At 48.4% G+C, this 14507-nt stretch overlaps 1 protein-coding gene across 4 annotated transcripts in view; it reads left to right on the top strand.

The window, feature by feature from the left end:
- LOC140398331 (STE20-related kinase adapter protein alpha-like) overlaps positions 1-14507 on the top strand; it is a 117812-nt gene that overhangs the window by 61878 nt on the left and 41427 nt on the right. For all 4 annotated transcript variants that reach the window (XM_072486907.1, XM_072486906.1, XM_072486904.1 and 1 more), the window contains 2 exons: positions 688-796; positions 7422-7545. In XM_072486907.1, the coding sequence (XP_072343008.1) occupies positions 688-796; positions 7422-7545 (233 nt within the window). The remainder of the gene's footprint in view (positions 1-687; positions 797-7421; positions 7546-14507) is intronic.

Raw genomic sequence — 14507 nt, 5'->3', positions numbered from 1 at the left:
AATCCAAGGACAACGTATCTACAAGTTCCTCTTTAACCACCTTGCTTATTACTTCCTCAAAAAATTCTAATAAATTGGGTGAACACAATTTCCTTTCACAAAGCCATGTTGACTTTGCCTGATCAAACTATGATTTTCTAAGTATCCTGCTATAACCGCCTGAGTATTGGACTTTAGCAACTTCCCAATAACTTAACTTGTTTGGGGAAACGTTACTGGAAACTTTCCACCTAGACCCATCTAGCATCACACTGCATGAATTCACACCTTAGAATATTTACTGATGCTGTAAAACAGCAAGAGATTTTGCCTGGAGCTTTAAACCTCAACACCTTCGCTGTGAGACATGTAGCAGGGTAGTGGACAGAGTATAGATAAGGAAGCTATGGTATGTTAGGAAGGGTGTATGTATTTATCCTTGTGATTTCTCGTGTTTTGAGAGTCTAACATGAGGCACATGTTGCTAATTGAGGAAATGTTTTCTGAGTCAATCTACATTAAGGAACAACATTGAGAATAATGGTGTTGTGCCATGAAACTGTGGATTCGGGAATCTAAGTGGTGCCTGTTACCATCAGACAAGATGTGAAGCGATTCTTCATTTACTGATTATCACTTTCTCTTAACTCATTAGCAGCTGAACCATGAAGTTTGATATGTGACCTAACAATGAGTTTATTTCACCAGAGTGAACTCCACGTATCAAAGTTATTTCATCATCCTAATATATTGCCATACAAAGCCACCCTGATAGCCAACAATGAGGTGTGGGTCGTGACTCCATTCATGGCCTACGGTGAGTGTGGTGTGTCTAATACTTTGGACAGCACTGTGTAACAAAGCCAAATTGAACTTGTTCTCATTTTCTTTCAAAAATAATTTTTTATTAAGTTTTTCATAGAATATCAATAGCAAAATGAAAAAGGAACCCAACAGGGTTAAGTACAAAACACAGTCTAGAAAAGCAACCCTCCATACCCCCCTACATAAATAATAAATTCACATTAACACCCCGACTTAACACAACAGGTGTATATACCCTCTCAGACCCTCCAGTGTAAATAACAAAAACGAAAATAAAGTAAACCCCCCAGAGTTGCTGCTGCCATCGACCAATGTCTACCGTTCTGCCAGGAAGTCTAAGAACGGTTGCCACTGCCTAAAGAACCCTTGTACCGACCATCTCAAGGCGAATTTCATCCTCTCCAACTTAATAAATCCCGCCATATCGTTGATCCAGGATTCCACGCTTGGGGGCCTCGCATCCTTCCACTGAAGAAGAATCCTTCGCTGGGCTACCAGGGTCACAAAGGCCAGAATACCAGCCTCTTTCGCCTCCTGCACTCCTGGCTCCTCTGCGACCCCTAATATTGCGAGCCCCCAGCCCGGTTTGACCCTGGATCCTACCAACCTCGACACCGTCCTTGCTACGCCCTTCCAAAATTCCTCTAGCGCTGGGCACGCCCAGAACATATGGGTGTGATTTGCTGGGCTCCCTGAACACCTAACACACCTGTCCTCGCCCCCAAAGAACCGGCTCATTCTTGTCCCTGTCATGTGTGCCCTGTGCAGCACCTTAAACTGTATGAGGCTGAGCCTCGCGCACGATGAGGAATGTTCACCCTCCCTAGGGCATCTGCCCACGTCCCTTCCTCAATCTCCTCTCCCAACTCCTCCTCCCACTTACCGTTCACCTCCACCACCGAGGCCTCCTCCTCCTCCTGCATCACCTGGTAAGTTTCCGAGATCTTCCACACTCCCACCCACCCCCCTGAGAGCACCCTGTCCTGTACTGTGTGTGACAGCAGCCATGGGAATTCCACCACCTGCCGCCTGGCAAACGCCCTTACCTGTAAGTACCTGAAGGTGTTCCCCGGGGGGGAGCCCGTACTTCTCCTCCAGCTCACCCAGGCTCGCGAACTTCCCATCCACAAACAGGTCCCCCAACCTTCGTATCCCTGCCCTGTGCCACCCCGAAAACTCTCCATCTGTTCTCCCTGGGGTGAACCGGTGGTTCCCCCGTATTGGGGTCCACACCGAGGCCCCAACTTCCCCCCTGTGCCGCCTCCATTGCCCCCAGATTTTGAGGGCAGCTGCCACCACCGGGCTCTGTTCTCCCTGGGGCCAGCGCCCCCAGACTCGTACCCCACAAGGCGCTGTCTCCAGCCTCTTCCATGCAGCCTCCTCCCTCTCCATCACCCACTTGCGCACCATCGTCGCATTGGCGGCCCAGTAGTACCCACCGAGGTTGGGCAATGCCAGTCCCCCCTATCTCTACTCCGCTCCAGGAACACCCTTCTCACCCTCTGAGTTCCTCGCGCCCACACAAACCCCATTATACTCCTGTTGATCAGCCTAAAGAAGGCCTTCGGGATAAACACGGGGAGGCACTGGAACAGGAACAAAAACCTTGGGAGCACCGTCATTTTGACTGACTGCACCCTACCCTATGATACCCGCCAAGGACAGCGGCAACGCGTCCCACCTCTTGAACTCCTCCTCCATTTGCTCCACCAGCCTTGTGAAATTAAGCCTATGCAGGGCACCCCAGCTCCTGGCCACCTGGACCCCCAGATACCTGAAGCTCCTCTCCGTCCTTTTTAGTGCAAGCTCGCCAATCCTCCTCTCCTGGTCCCCTGGGTGAACCATGAACAGCTCTCTCTTCCCCATGTTGAGCGTGTACCCTGAAAAATCCCTAAATTCCCTAAGGATCCTCATTACCACCGGCATTCCCCCCACCGGGTCCGCCACATATAGCAGCAAGTCGTCCGCATAGAGCGACACCCTATGCTCCTCCCCACCCCGCACCAACCCCCTCCAGTTCCTCGACTCCCTCAGTGCCATAGCCAGGGGTTCAATCGCCAGTGCGAAGGGCAGGGGACACCCCTGCCTCGTCCCTCGGTGCAACCGAAAGTACTCTGACTTCCTCCTGTTTGTGGCCACACTTGCCATCGGGACCTCATACAACAGCCTAACCCACCTGACAAACCCCTCCCCAAACCCTAACCTCTTCAGCACCTCCCACAGATACCCCCACTCTACCCTATCGAAGGCTTTCTCAGCGTCCATCGCCACCACTATCTCCGCCTCCCCCTCCCTCGCCGGCATCATGATAACGTTCAAAAGCCTCCGCACATTCGCGTATAACTGCCTCCCCTTCACGAACCCCGTCTGGTCTTCGTGGATGATCTGCGGCACACAATCCTCAATCCTCGTGGCTAAGACCTTCGCCAGCATCTTGGCAGCTACGTTCAGCAGCGAAATCAGCCTGTAAGACCCACACTGCAGGGGATCCTTGTCCCGCTTCAAGATCAAGGAGATCAGTGCCCGGGACATCGTCGGGGGCAAACCCACCCCACCCTCCCTTGCCTCATTGAAGGTCCTAACTAGAAACGGGTCCATATATTTTTTATAGAATTCGACCGGGAAACTGTCCGGCCCTGGTGCCTTCCCCGCCTGCATGCTTCCTATCCCTTTGATCAGCTCCTCCAACCCAATCGGGGCCCCCAATCCCGCCACCAGTCCCTCCTCAACCTTCGGAAACCTCAATTGGTCCAGGAAACGGCCCATCCCTCCCTCCTCCCGTGGGGGCTCGGACCAGTACAATTCCTCATAAAAGTCCCTGAAGACCCCATTGATGCCAACCCCACTCCGCACCACACTCCCTCCCCTGTCCTTAACTCCCCCGATCTCCCTAGCTGCGTCCCGCTTCCGAAGCTGATGTGCCAGCATCCGGCTTGCCTTTTCCCCATACTCGTAAATCGCCCCCTGGGCCTTCCTCCACTGCACCTCCGCCTTCTTGGTGGTCACCAGGTCGAATTCGGCCTGGAGGCTGCGCCTCTTCCTCAACAATCCTTCCTCGGGCACCTCCGCATACCTCCTGTCAATCCTCACCATCTCCCCCACCAGCCTCTCTCTCTTTCCCCCCCCCCCCCCCCGCTCCCTCTTCTCCTTGTGGGCCCTAATGGCGATCAGCTCTCCCCTAACCACCGCCTTCAGCGCCTCCCATACCATCCCCACTCGGACCCCCCCCCCCCCCCCCCCCCCCCGTTATGGTTGGCTTCCAGGTACCTCTCTATACTTCCTCGGACCCGCACGCTTACCTCCTCATCCGCCAACAGCCCCAACTCCAAGCGCCACAACGGACGCTGGTCCCTCACCTCCCCCAGCTCTAAGTCCACCCAATGCGGGACGTGGTCCGAAATGGCTATTGCCGAATACTCGGTATCCTCTACTCTCGCTATCAGCGCCCTACTCAAAATGAAAAAGTCGATTCGAGAATAAGCCTTCTGGACATGTGAGAAGAATGAAAATTTCCTAGCCCCCGGCCTTGCAAATCTCCAAGGGTCCACCCCTCCCATTTGGTCCATAAATCCCCTCACACTCTAGCCGCCGCCGGCTTCCTACCCGTCCTAGACCTGGAGCGATCCAGTGCCGGATCCAGCACCGTGTTAAAGTCGCCCCCCACTTCCAAGTCTGGGATCCGACCCAACATGCGCCGCATAAAACCCGCATTGTCCCAGTTCGGGACATACACATTGACCAGTACCACCCTCTCTCCCTGCAACTTACCACTTACTATTACGTACCTACCACCACTGTCTGCCACAATGCTCGACGCCTTGAATGACACCTTTCCCACCAAGTTCGCCACCCCTCGATTTTTGGCATCCAGCCCCGAATGAAACACCTGACCTACCTACCTACCCACCCGTCCCCTCACCCCCGACTCGGGGCTCCCACTCCCCCGCGGGGCCCCATCTCACCGCCGGCCATCCACACCTGTTCCATTTGCTTACGTGTCTTGCTTATCCAAGAGCCCCCCCGACCAACCCAACCAAAACAGTGCCCAACCCGCCCCAACCCCCTCACCGACCAGAAAGAGAAAAACACAAAGAAAAAGAAACCAAGAGCAGAGGACCCCCCCTCAAAAAGTTACATATCAACCGCAGTCCCCAAACGCCCATCCCGACTCTCCATCTGTGTCCAACTTCTCGGCCTGAACAAAGGCCCATGCCTCCTCCGGAGACTCAAAATAATGGTGCCGATCCTTGTAGGTGACCCACAGTCGCGCCGGCTGCAACAGGCCAAACTTCACCCCCTTCCTGTGCAGCATCGCCTTCGCTCGATTGTACCCGGCCCTCCTCTTCGCCACCTCCGCACTCCAGTCCTGGTATATCCGAACCTCTGCGTTCTCCCACCTGCTGCTCCTCTCCTCCTTGGCCCACCTGAGCACACACTCCCAATCAGCGAACCGATGAAACCGCATCAGCACCGCCCGCGGAGGCTTGTTAGCCTTGGGCCTCCTCGCCAGCACTCTATGGGCCCCTTCCAGCTCCAGGGGCCCCTGGAAGGACCCCGCTCCCATCAGCGAGTTCAACATGGTGACCACATAGGCCCCCACGTCCAGCCCCTCCGGGAGGCCCAGAATCCGCAGATTCTTCCGCCTCGGCCGATTCGCCATCTCCTCGAACCGCTCCTGCCATTTCTTGAGGAGCGACTCATGCGCCTCCACCTTTACCGCCAGGTCTAAGATCTCGTCCTCGTTGGCGGAGATCTTTTATCGGGCCTCGCGGATCGCCACCCCCTGGGCCGTCTGTGTCTCCAGCAGCTTATCAATAGCAGCCTTCATTGGCTCAAGCAGGTCCGCTTTAATCTCTCTGAAGCAGCGCTGGATACTTTCCTGTTGCTCCTGCGCCCACTGCATCCACGCTGCCTGGTCTCCGCCAACACCATTTTGTTCTTCTTCCCTCACACTTTCTTTGGGTTCACCACCACCTTTTTAGTCGCCCCGCTCCTGGTAAAAGCCATATACCATCGGGGAATTGTTGTAATCTCCTTCCCACACCGGGAAACGTAGAAAAAGTGCCGTTGGGGGCCCTGAAAAGAGTCCAAAAGTCAGTTTTTGCGGGAGCCGCCGAATGTGCGTCTCGGCTCCGCATAGCCGCAACCGGAAGTCCCCCTTGTTCTCATTTTCAAAGGACAACTTTGAAAACGTTTTTTTTCACGTTACTGACTCCTCTGTCCATTACTATTCCTTGAGCAATAAGGAAGACTGGAGATATTAACATTGCATCATTACAGCCCAGATTACAGTCTGAAGAGGTGCAGAATAATATGCCATCACTATGACACAACACCAGGTATAGAATTATCGTATTGACCAGATTGGGGTCTAATTACTGTCTGGAAACTGGGACATTGATCCTGGTGACAACTTTAGCTCAATGATGGGATAAAAGATATCTCTTTCTGACTGACTTTAAGGGTCATGCACTTTACATAAAATTCCTGTAGTGCGGAAGGAAGTCATTCGACCCATTAGTCTGCACCGACCTTCCAAAAGAACACCCTACCTCGGCCCACTCCCCCGCCCTATCTTTGTAAGAAACCCACACCGACACGGATAAAGTACAACCTCCACACAGACGGTCATCCAAGGCCAGAATTGAACCCTGGCTCTGTGAGGCAGTAGTGCTAATCACTGCCACCAAGCTGCCTATGAAAGAATTTTGGGCAATTTCAGTCCCATTTCTAAAGAATATGAACTCTCAGTATAACATTTCTTCTAATTCACCATGAAATTGAATGTCTGACCCAGCGCTGTACTTGTACTGGGAATGTTTGATGGGCAACAGTGTAGATGCATCAGTGTAGACTCTTTACCCAACCCCATGCAGTACCTGTCCAGGAAGTGTTTGATGGAGAAAATGGAGGGAGCTTTACTCTGTCTAACCCCATACTGTACCTGCCTGGCAAGTGTTTGACGGGGACAGTGCAGAGGGAGTTTTACTCTGTATCTAACCCTATCCAGGCAGCATTGTAGCACAGTGGTTAGCACTGTTGCTTCACAGCGCCAAGGTCCCAGGTTTGATTCCCGGCTTGGGTCACTGTCTGTGCGGAGTCTGCACGTTCTCCCCGTGTCTGCGTCTGTTTCCTCCCACAAGTCCCGAAAGAGTGCTGTTAGGTCATTTGGACGTTCTGAATTCTCCCTCTGTGTACACGAACAGGCGCCGGAATGTGGCGACTGAGGGCTTTTCACAGTAACTTCAGTGTTAATGTAAGCCTACTTGTGACAATAAAGGTTATTATTATCCTGTATCTGTTTGATGGGACTGGTAACCAGAAATGCGATACCAGCATTTTCTACCAAGTGTTTTTTTTTACACACGAGGGGCTTTTATAAATGTACCAGAACTGGAAGAAAATCTTCTAAAATTCTCACTGAATCTATAAAGGTAAATTGGCAAAAGTGAGGACGATTGTATAAAACTGAAATTATTGGACACTGAATAATTAATGAATCAAGGCACCAGTTTGGTACGAGGGGTTACGACAGATTTTTACCCCTGTCTCAGATGGGTCACTTTACGTTTTCAATTTGAATAGCTTTTAATGATTTTATATGGTCAAATTGACAGGTTCTGCTAAAGATCTGATGAACACCCATTTTACTGATGGACTAAATGAACAAACAATCGCTTACATCCTGCAGGGAGTGCTAAAGGCCTTGGTTTATATTCATAGAATGGGATACGTACACAGGTAATGTACCGTTAGCTCAGATTACAGAAAATGAAGTAGATATGTCAACATTGGAAACGGTTTTTGACAACTCCATCCATACCTTCATAATTTTAAACATCTGTCAAATAGTCCTTTAATCTCATCTGCTCTAATCAATACAGCCCCAATTTTCCTTTTCTTATTTGTATTTCTGCATATCAGGAAACACAATCTGTGTTGCACTCTCTCTATTGCAGACACCTTTCTTACTTTGTGCGGGGCTTTGGGCTTCACATTGTGATCTTATCAAGAATTTGCATTGTTTCCCCATTTGTGTATTCTACCTTTCGCACCACCCAATGTTTCATAGTATTTAATGGTCTTGTCTGCTTACGGTGCTGTTCTTTAAGTCTTGTAAACCTGAATTGACTAATCCATGTGCTGTTCCACATCGCCCAGCCTCCCCTGTTATCCCAGCTGCTATTCTTCAGGCTTCTGAGTGTCAAGTGTTCCATGTGCCCTCCATTTTCGGTGGCTAAGCAACCAGCCATCATATTCTGCTTCCAGAATTCTCTGTCGCTACCCTTTCATCTTTCTTAATTTTCTTCAAAAGCTTACTTAAACCTGACTGTCAACTTCCCTTTCACTCACCATTGTTTGTTTTGTTCCCAATCTGTCCAAATTGCCCTGTAAAGCACTTTGGGACTTCTGTATTACAAGCACTGTATACATGCAAGTTGTTGTGTCATCTGGCCTGCAGAGTGAGATTGTTGGCTCAGGCATGCTGGAAGAATGGCAAATCACACCATGGCAATGATTCAATTCCCATAACAAATTAATCCAGTGGGTATAGTGTTTCCCCCCCCCCCCCCCCCCTGTGGAATGCTAAACCTCCCTAACTGGGGGTACCTCCAAAGACTGGCACAAACCATAACAAAACACTATCATGGCTGTTTGTCTGCCATTTTCCTGTGGGCTACAATCTCAGGGATCTGGCTGACATGTAGATTATCAGGGTATTTCCAAGCTGCACCAAGTCTACAAACTATCCTATCAGTTAGTAGAACATGTATATACTACCCCATCCATTGACTGAGTGATGGATCTCCCAGGTCTTTCTGGGTTTTTTCCCCCCTCTTGTTGATGGGGCTTTTAGCTGCAAACATATTTGAAGGACACAAGTGAACCAGTTACAATAATGCAGCAGGTTCTCAGAACTTGTTCTGGTGTCAAGCCAAATCTACCTAGATATATAGAACTGCTTCCTGATTTGGTGTGATTGTTTGTATCAACAGACTGACTTAAAAGACTAAATCTGGTCAGAATTTGATAAAGTTTCCAAGCGTTTGATAAAGTTTTGCATGGCAGGTTGATGGAAAAAGTGAAGTCGTATGGGGTTCAGGGTGTATTAGCTAGATGGATAAAGAACTGGCTGGGCAACAGGAGACAGAGAGTAGTGGTGGAAGGGAGTGTCTCAAAACGGAGAAAGGTGACTAGTGGTGTTCCACAGGGATCCGTGCTCGGACCACTGTTGTTTGTGATATACATAAATGATCTGGACAAAGGTATAGGTGGTCTGATTAGCAAGTTTGCAGATGATGCTAAGATTGGTGGAGTTGCAGATAGCGAGGAGGACTGTCAGAGAATACAGCAAAATATAGATAGATTGGAGAGTCGGGCGGAGAAATGGCAGATGGAGTTCAATCCAGGCAAATGCGAGGTGATGCATTTTGGAAGATCTAATTCAAGAGCGGACTATACGGTCAATGGAAGAGTCCTGAGGAAAATTGATGTGCAGAGAGATCTGGGAGTTCAGGTCCATTGTACCCTGAAGTTGGCAACGCAAGTCGATAGTGGTCAAGAAGGCATACAGCATGCTTGCATTCATCAGACGGGGTGTTGAGTACAAGAGTCAGCAGGTCATGTTACAGTTGTATAGGAGTTTGGTTAGGCCACATTTGGAATACTGCGTGCAGTTCTGGTCGCCACATTACCAGAAGGATGTGGATGCTTTAGTGAGGGTGCAGAGGAGTTTAACCAGGATGGTGCCTGGTATGGAGGGTGCTAGCTATGAAGAAAGGTTGAGTAGATTAGGATTGTTTTCGTTGGAAAGACCTGATTGAGGTCTACAAAATTGAGGTATGGACAGGGTGGATAGCAACAAGCTTTTTCCAAGAGTGGGGGTGTCAATTACAAGGGGTCACGATTTCAAGGTGAGAGGGGGAAAGTTTAAGGGAGATGTGCGTGGAAAGTTTTTACGCAGAGGGTGGTAGGTGCCTGGAACGCCTTGCCAGCGGAGGTGGTAGAGGCGGGCACGATAGCATCATTTAAGATGCATCTAGATAGATATATGAACGGGCGGGGAACAGAGGGAAGTAGATCCTGGGAAAATAGAAGACGGGTTTAGATAAAGGATCTGGATCGGCGCAGACTGGGAGGGCCGAAGGGCCTGTTCCTGTGCTGTAATTTTCTTTGTTCTTAGAATATTGTACCGACAAGCTTATTGGAAGAGTATTTAACTTGGAGACTCTTGCAGTTACAGGCAGCATAGTTAATTATTTTATCAGGCTTTGGGTGATACTAATAATGTTGGATGTATTGCCCATCCCAAGATGCTTCTGCGAATGTGGTTATGGCTGTTTCATGTAGTGGTTATTTATCAGCACTGTTTACAATAATGCACCAGACTCTCAGAATTTGTTTTGGTGCCAGTAAGGTTTGTCTTGTCTCGCTCATAGATAAGTCAGTCCGGTTGAATGAATGCAAGCAAAGTTCATTTCTTAAAAACACATTTTGGTAATTTCACACGAAAATAACTGGAAAATGCTTTTTCCGTGTCTCTCAAAATGTCCTTGAAGCACCAACAAGTGGAAACAAAAACTTCAAGATAAAAGTAACTTCAGATTTACAAAATTAAATCATTTCAACAAAGGTGTTTGTTGATATGTTTATTCTCCAACGCCTGTAATTGTCTCTGCTAATCAGTTAGACGGATCGCATTCTTCAGGGAATCCTTATCTGGGTTTAGCCCCTTACTTAATTTCATTGGTTCTAATTCTCAGCTGAGACCCCTTTGATTCGTTCAGAAAACTGTCAGTCACTTAATAGGCGATTGGTTTATTAGATATTAATCAATGACTGCAAATTGATTAACTGTCCCATGACTTTTGTCCCACGCTCAAACTCCCTACGTCACGTCTGGTCTCAGCTGTGATATTGTTTCAATATTGTTTCAATCTTGTAGAATGTATCTTCCATATCAGAACCTGTAGTACATGATTCGTAACATTTGAGACAGCCACGGACAATATTCAGACAATTATAACTTATTCATATTTCTGCAAATTCAATAATTTTCAAGAATCATTTTAGCTAATATTTTAAAGACCCCCCCCCCCCCCGAATCCAACAGGGCCAAACCAAAAATGTCTACATTTATAGAACTAGGTTTCCCAACTTGGTATGATTGCTCCACGTTGATGGTCCATGTTAATTGTATCAAATGAAGTTAATTCCTTCTCTCTGAATAAATCTATCCCCCAAGTAAAGTCTGGCTTTGGATTCTTCTTTCAGCATCAAGAGTATAACAGCCCAGTCACATAATCATTGCACTGCCAAACAGCTTCTGAAGTTGCATAATAACTTGCCACCTCTCAGAACTCCTGTATACTATAAACAGCATTCTCCTTCCTACTGTGTGGTGCCAGATAAATCAGCAAAGCAATAATTTAGTCTGTTTTGGATAGTGCTGTATGCTAACTAGATTATACTTCCCTTGTGTTCCCCATTAATTGGATAACATTGGTCTGCTGCTGTCTGAGGAGAATGGTTAAATTGAGAGATTGCATACCTTGCAGTCTGTTTTGCTGACAACTGTATGCAATTCTGAGGTTGCATTAGGAGGCAGCATCAATGCCTTGGTGGGATTCCATGACATTTGATGTTCAGCTGCCTCATTCCCCATTGGAGTTAGAGCAGCAACTATTGCTGCTCGTCTTTCACCAACATTTTCTGGAGGGCTATTTTTAGCAGCAGGTGGGAGAATTGCTGGAAGCTATTAAGACCCTGTGAAACGTGTTGGAAATAACTACAAAATGCAAGATTGCCTTTAAATGTCCTACTGCTCGACTCAGGTCTGGAGCCTATTATAACTTCACGCCTAATTTCTGCACTAAATTATTGCTTTGCTGATTTATCTGGCATCACAAAGTAAGAAGGAGAATGCTGTTTATAGTATACAGGAGTTCTGAGAGGTGGCAAGTTATTATGCAACTTCAGAAGTTTACTCTTGGAGCAGAAGTTTGAAGAACACGTGGACAAAGTGACACATAGCTAATGAGCTTGCTAGGTACATTCTGCATTATTACCCTAGGCGTAGCTGAAAGGTCATTCCAGCTTTCCCACAGCTGCTTCCAGAGAATTTTTCAATCCAGTTCCAATTGATTCACATTATTTGTGAGGCTGCCACAAAGAGAGTGAACCTGATATTTTAGTGTCTGGATTTGATTGCTGCACTACTGTCATATCTTTTTCTTAAAACAGTAAAAAATATATCCAAGACCAAACGGTACAAACACTAATTTTGTGTTGGAGAAACTGGGTACCCTCCCCTCAGTCACAATGTATGGGGAGGGGGGGGGGGGGGGGGTGGATACTCTGATTATTAAAACAGTTCACAACACATTTTTACAAAAACAAATGGTACGAGCACTAAACTTTGCGCTGGAGAGACCAGATACCCTCGCCTCTGTACCAAAAGAAGGGAAGGGCGTGTGGTGGGGAGAGAGAGGAAAGGAGGGTGGTGGGGAGGGCCCAATAGGACACTGAAGAACCTTCAATAGTGCTGTATGCTAACTAGATTATACTTCCCTTGTGTTCCCCATTAATTGGATGACATTGATCTGCTGCTGTCTGAGGAGAATGGCTAAATTGAGAGATTGCATACCTTGCATGTCCCATTTAATATTTATTTTTCAATGAACATCACTTTAAGGAAAGCACCTGCTCATCATCCGGTTGTTTTTCATAGAATAGTACTGCGCACAAATTGGATGCCCTGTTTCCGACATTGCAACACTTCAAACATATTTAATTAGTTATAATGTGTTTTGGGAAAATGTGCTTTGGTATTAAAGTTCAGTGAAGGAAATTATGAGGGACAAATTAACAGGTAGATTGGGGAAATATATTAAAAGGTTTGATTGCACAAGCAATGGATAGTCTTCAAAGAACTATTGTATAGCGTACGGCCCTAAACATTCCTTCAGGATGTAAAAAAAAAAGAATAACCGTGGCTGACAAAGGAAGTTAAGGATTGTATAAGATTAAAATGAAGTTTGGGAAATTTTTAGAATATAGCAAAGGAAGGCCATGAATCTAGTTTTAAAAAAAACATGAAAACAGACTCCAAGCTTCTATTGCTATTTGAAAGGGAGGCATTTGGCCAAAACAAATGTAGGTCCATCACAGTCAGAGTCAGGAGAATTCATTTTTTAAAAAAATATATGTTTATTAAAGTTTTTTGACACAATTTTTCTCCCTTACAAACAATAACCCCCCCCCCGTAACAAAATAACAAGAAATCGCACAGAGCAAGATATATCCATGGTGAAATGATATGTTTATATAGCTTTATATACTGGCTCTCTCCCGCACGTGCCAGTTTCCCCAACCCTTCATGTTATCTCTTGCTCATTCCACCACCACCACCACCCCCCCCCGCCCCCCCCCCTAGGTTTCTGCTGCCGCTGACCGACCTTCCTCTAATGCTCCGCGAGATAGTCTAGGAACGGTTGCCACCGCCTGTAGAACCCCTGTGCAGACCCTCTCAAGGCAAACTTAATCCTCTCCAGCTTTATGAACCCAGCCATATCATTTATCCAGGCCTCCAGGCTGGGGGGCTTCGCCTCCTTCCACATTAGCAAGATCCTTCGCCGGGCTACTAGCGACGCAAAGGCCAGAATGCCGGCCTCTTTCACCTCCTGCACTCCAGGCTCGTCCACTACTCCAAATATTGCTAGCCCCCAGCTTGGTTTGACCCGGACTTTCACCACCTGAGATATTGCTCCCGCCACTCCTCTCCAGAATCCCTCCAGTGCCGGGCATGACCAAAACATATGGACATGGTTCGCCGGACTTCCTGAGCGCCTTCCACATCTGTCCTCCACCCCAAAGAACCTACTCAACCTCGCCCCCATCAAGTGCACTCTGTGAACCACCTTAAATTGTATCAGGCTGAGCCTGGCGCATGAGGAGGAGGAGGAATTAACCCTACCTAGGGCATCAGCCCACAGACCTTCCTCAATCTCATCCCCCAGCTCCTCCTCCCATTTACCCTTCAGCTCCTCTACCAGCGCTTCCCCCTTTTCTTTCATCTCCTGGTGTATTAGAACATAGAACAGTACAGCACAGAACAGGCCCTTTGGCCCTTGATGTTGTGCCGAGCATTGACACCTTGCCCTCCCCGACCCATCCACCCGAGATCACCCTGTCTTGAATTTCTTGTGCCGGGAGCAACGGGAATTCCCTCACCTGTCGCCTCACAAACGCCCTCACCTGCATATATCTAAAGGCATTTCCTGGGGGTATCTCAAACTTCTCCTCCAGTGCCCCTAGGCTCGCAAACGTCCCGTCAATGAACAGGTCCCCTATTCTTCTAATCCCCGCCCGATGCCAGCTCTGAAACCCCCCCCGTCCATCTTCCCCGGGACAAACCAGTAGTTACCCCTGATCGGGGACCACACCGAGGCTCCCATTGCACCCCTGTGCCATCTCCACTGGCCCCAGATCCTTAGCTTTGCTGCCACCACCGGGCTTGTGGTGTACCTTGTCGGCGAGAGCGACAGCGGTGCCGTCACCAACGCCCCCAGGCTCGTTCCTTTACAGGACGCCATCTCCATCCTCTTCCATGCCGCCCCCTCTCTCTACATCACCCACTTGCGGATCATCACCACATTTGCTGCCCAGTAGTAGCTCCCTAGGTTTGGCAGCGCCAACCCTCC

Source organism: Scyliorhinus torazame, chromosome 21 (genome assembly GCF_047496885.1).
Source record: "Scyliorhinus torazame isolate Kashiwa2021f chromosome 21, sScyTor2.1, whole genome shotgun sequence".
Taxonomy (NCBI): Eukaryota; Metazoa; Chordata; class Chondrichthyes; order Carcharhiniformes; family Scyliorhinidae; genus Scyliorhinus; species Scyliorhinus torazame.
Note: the sequence above shows the minus strand (reverse complement) of the source record. Positions and strands in the feature narration are given on the sequence as shown.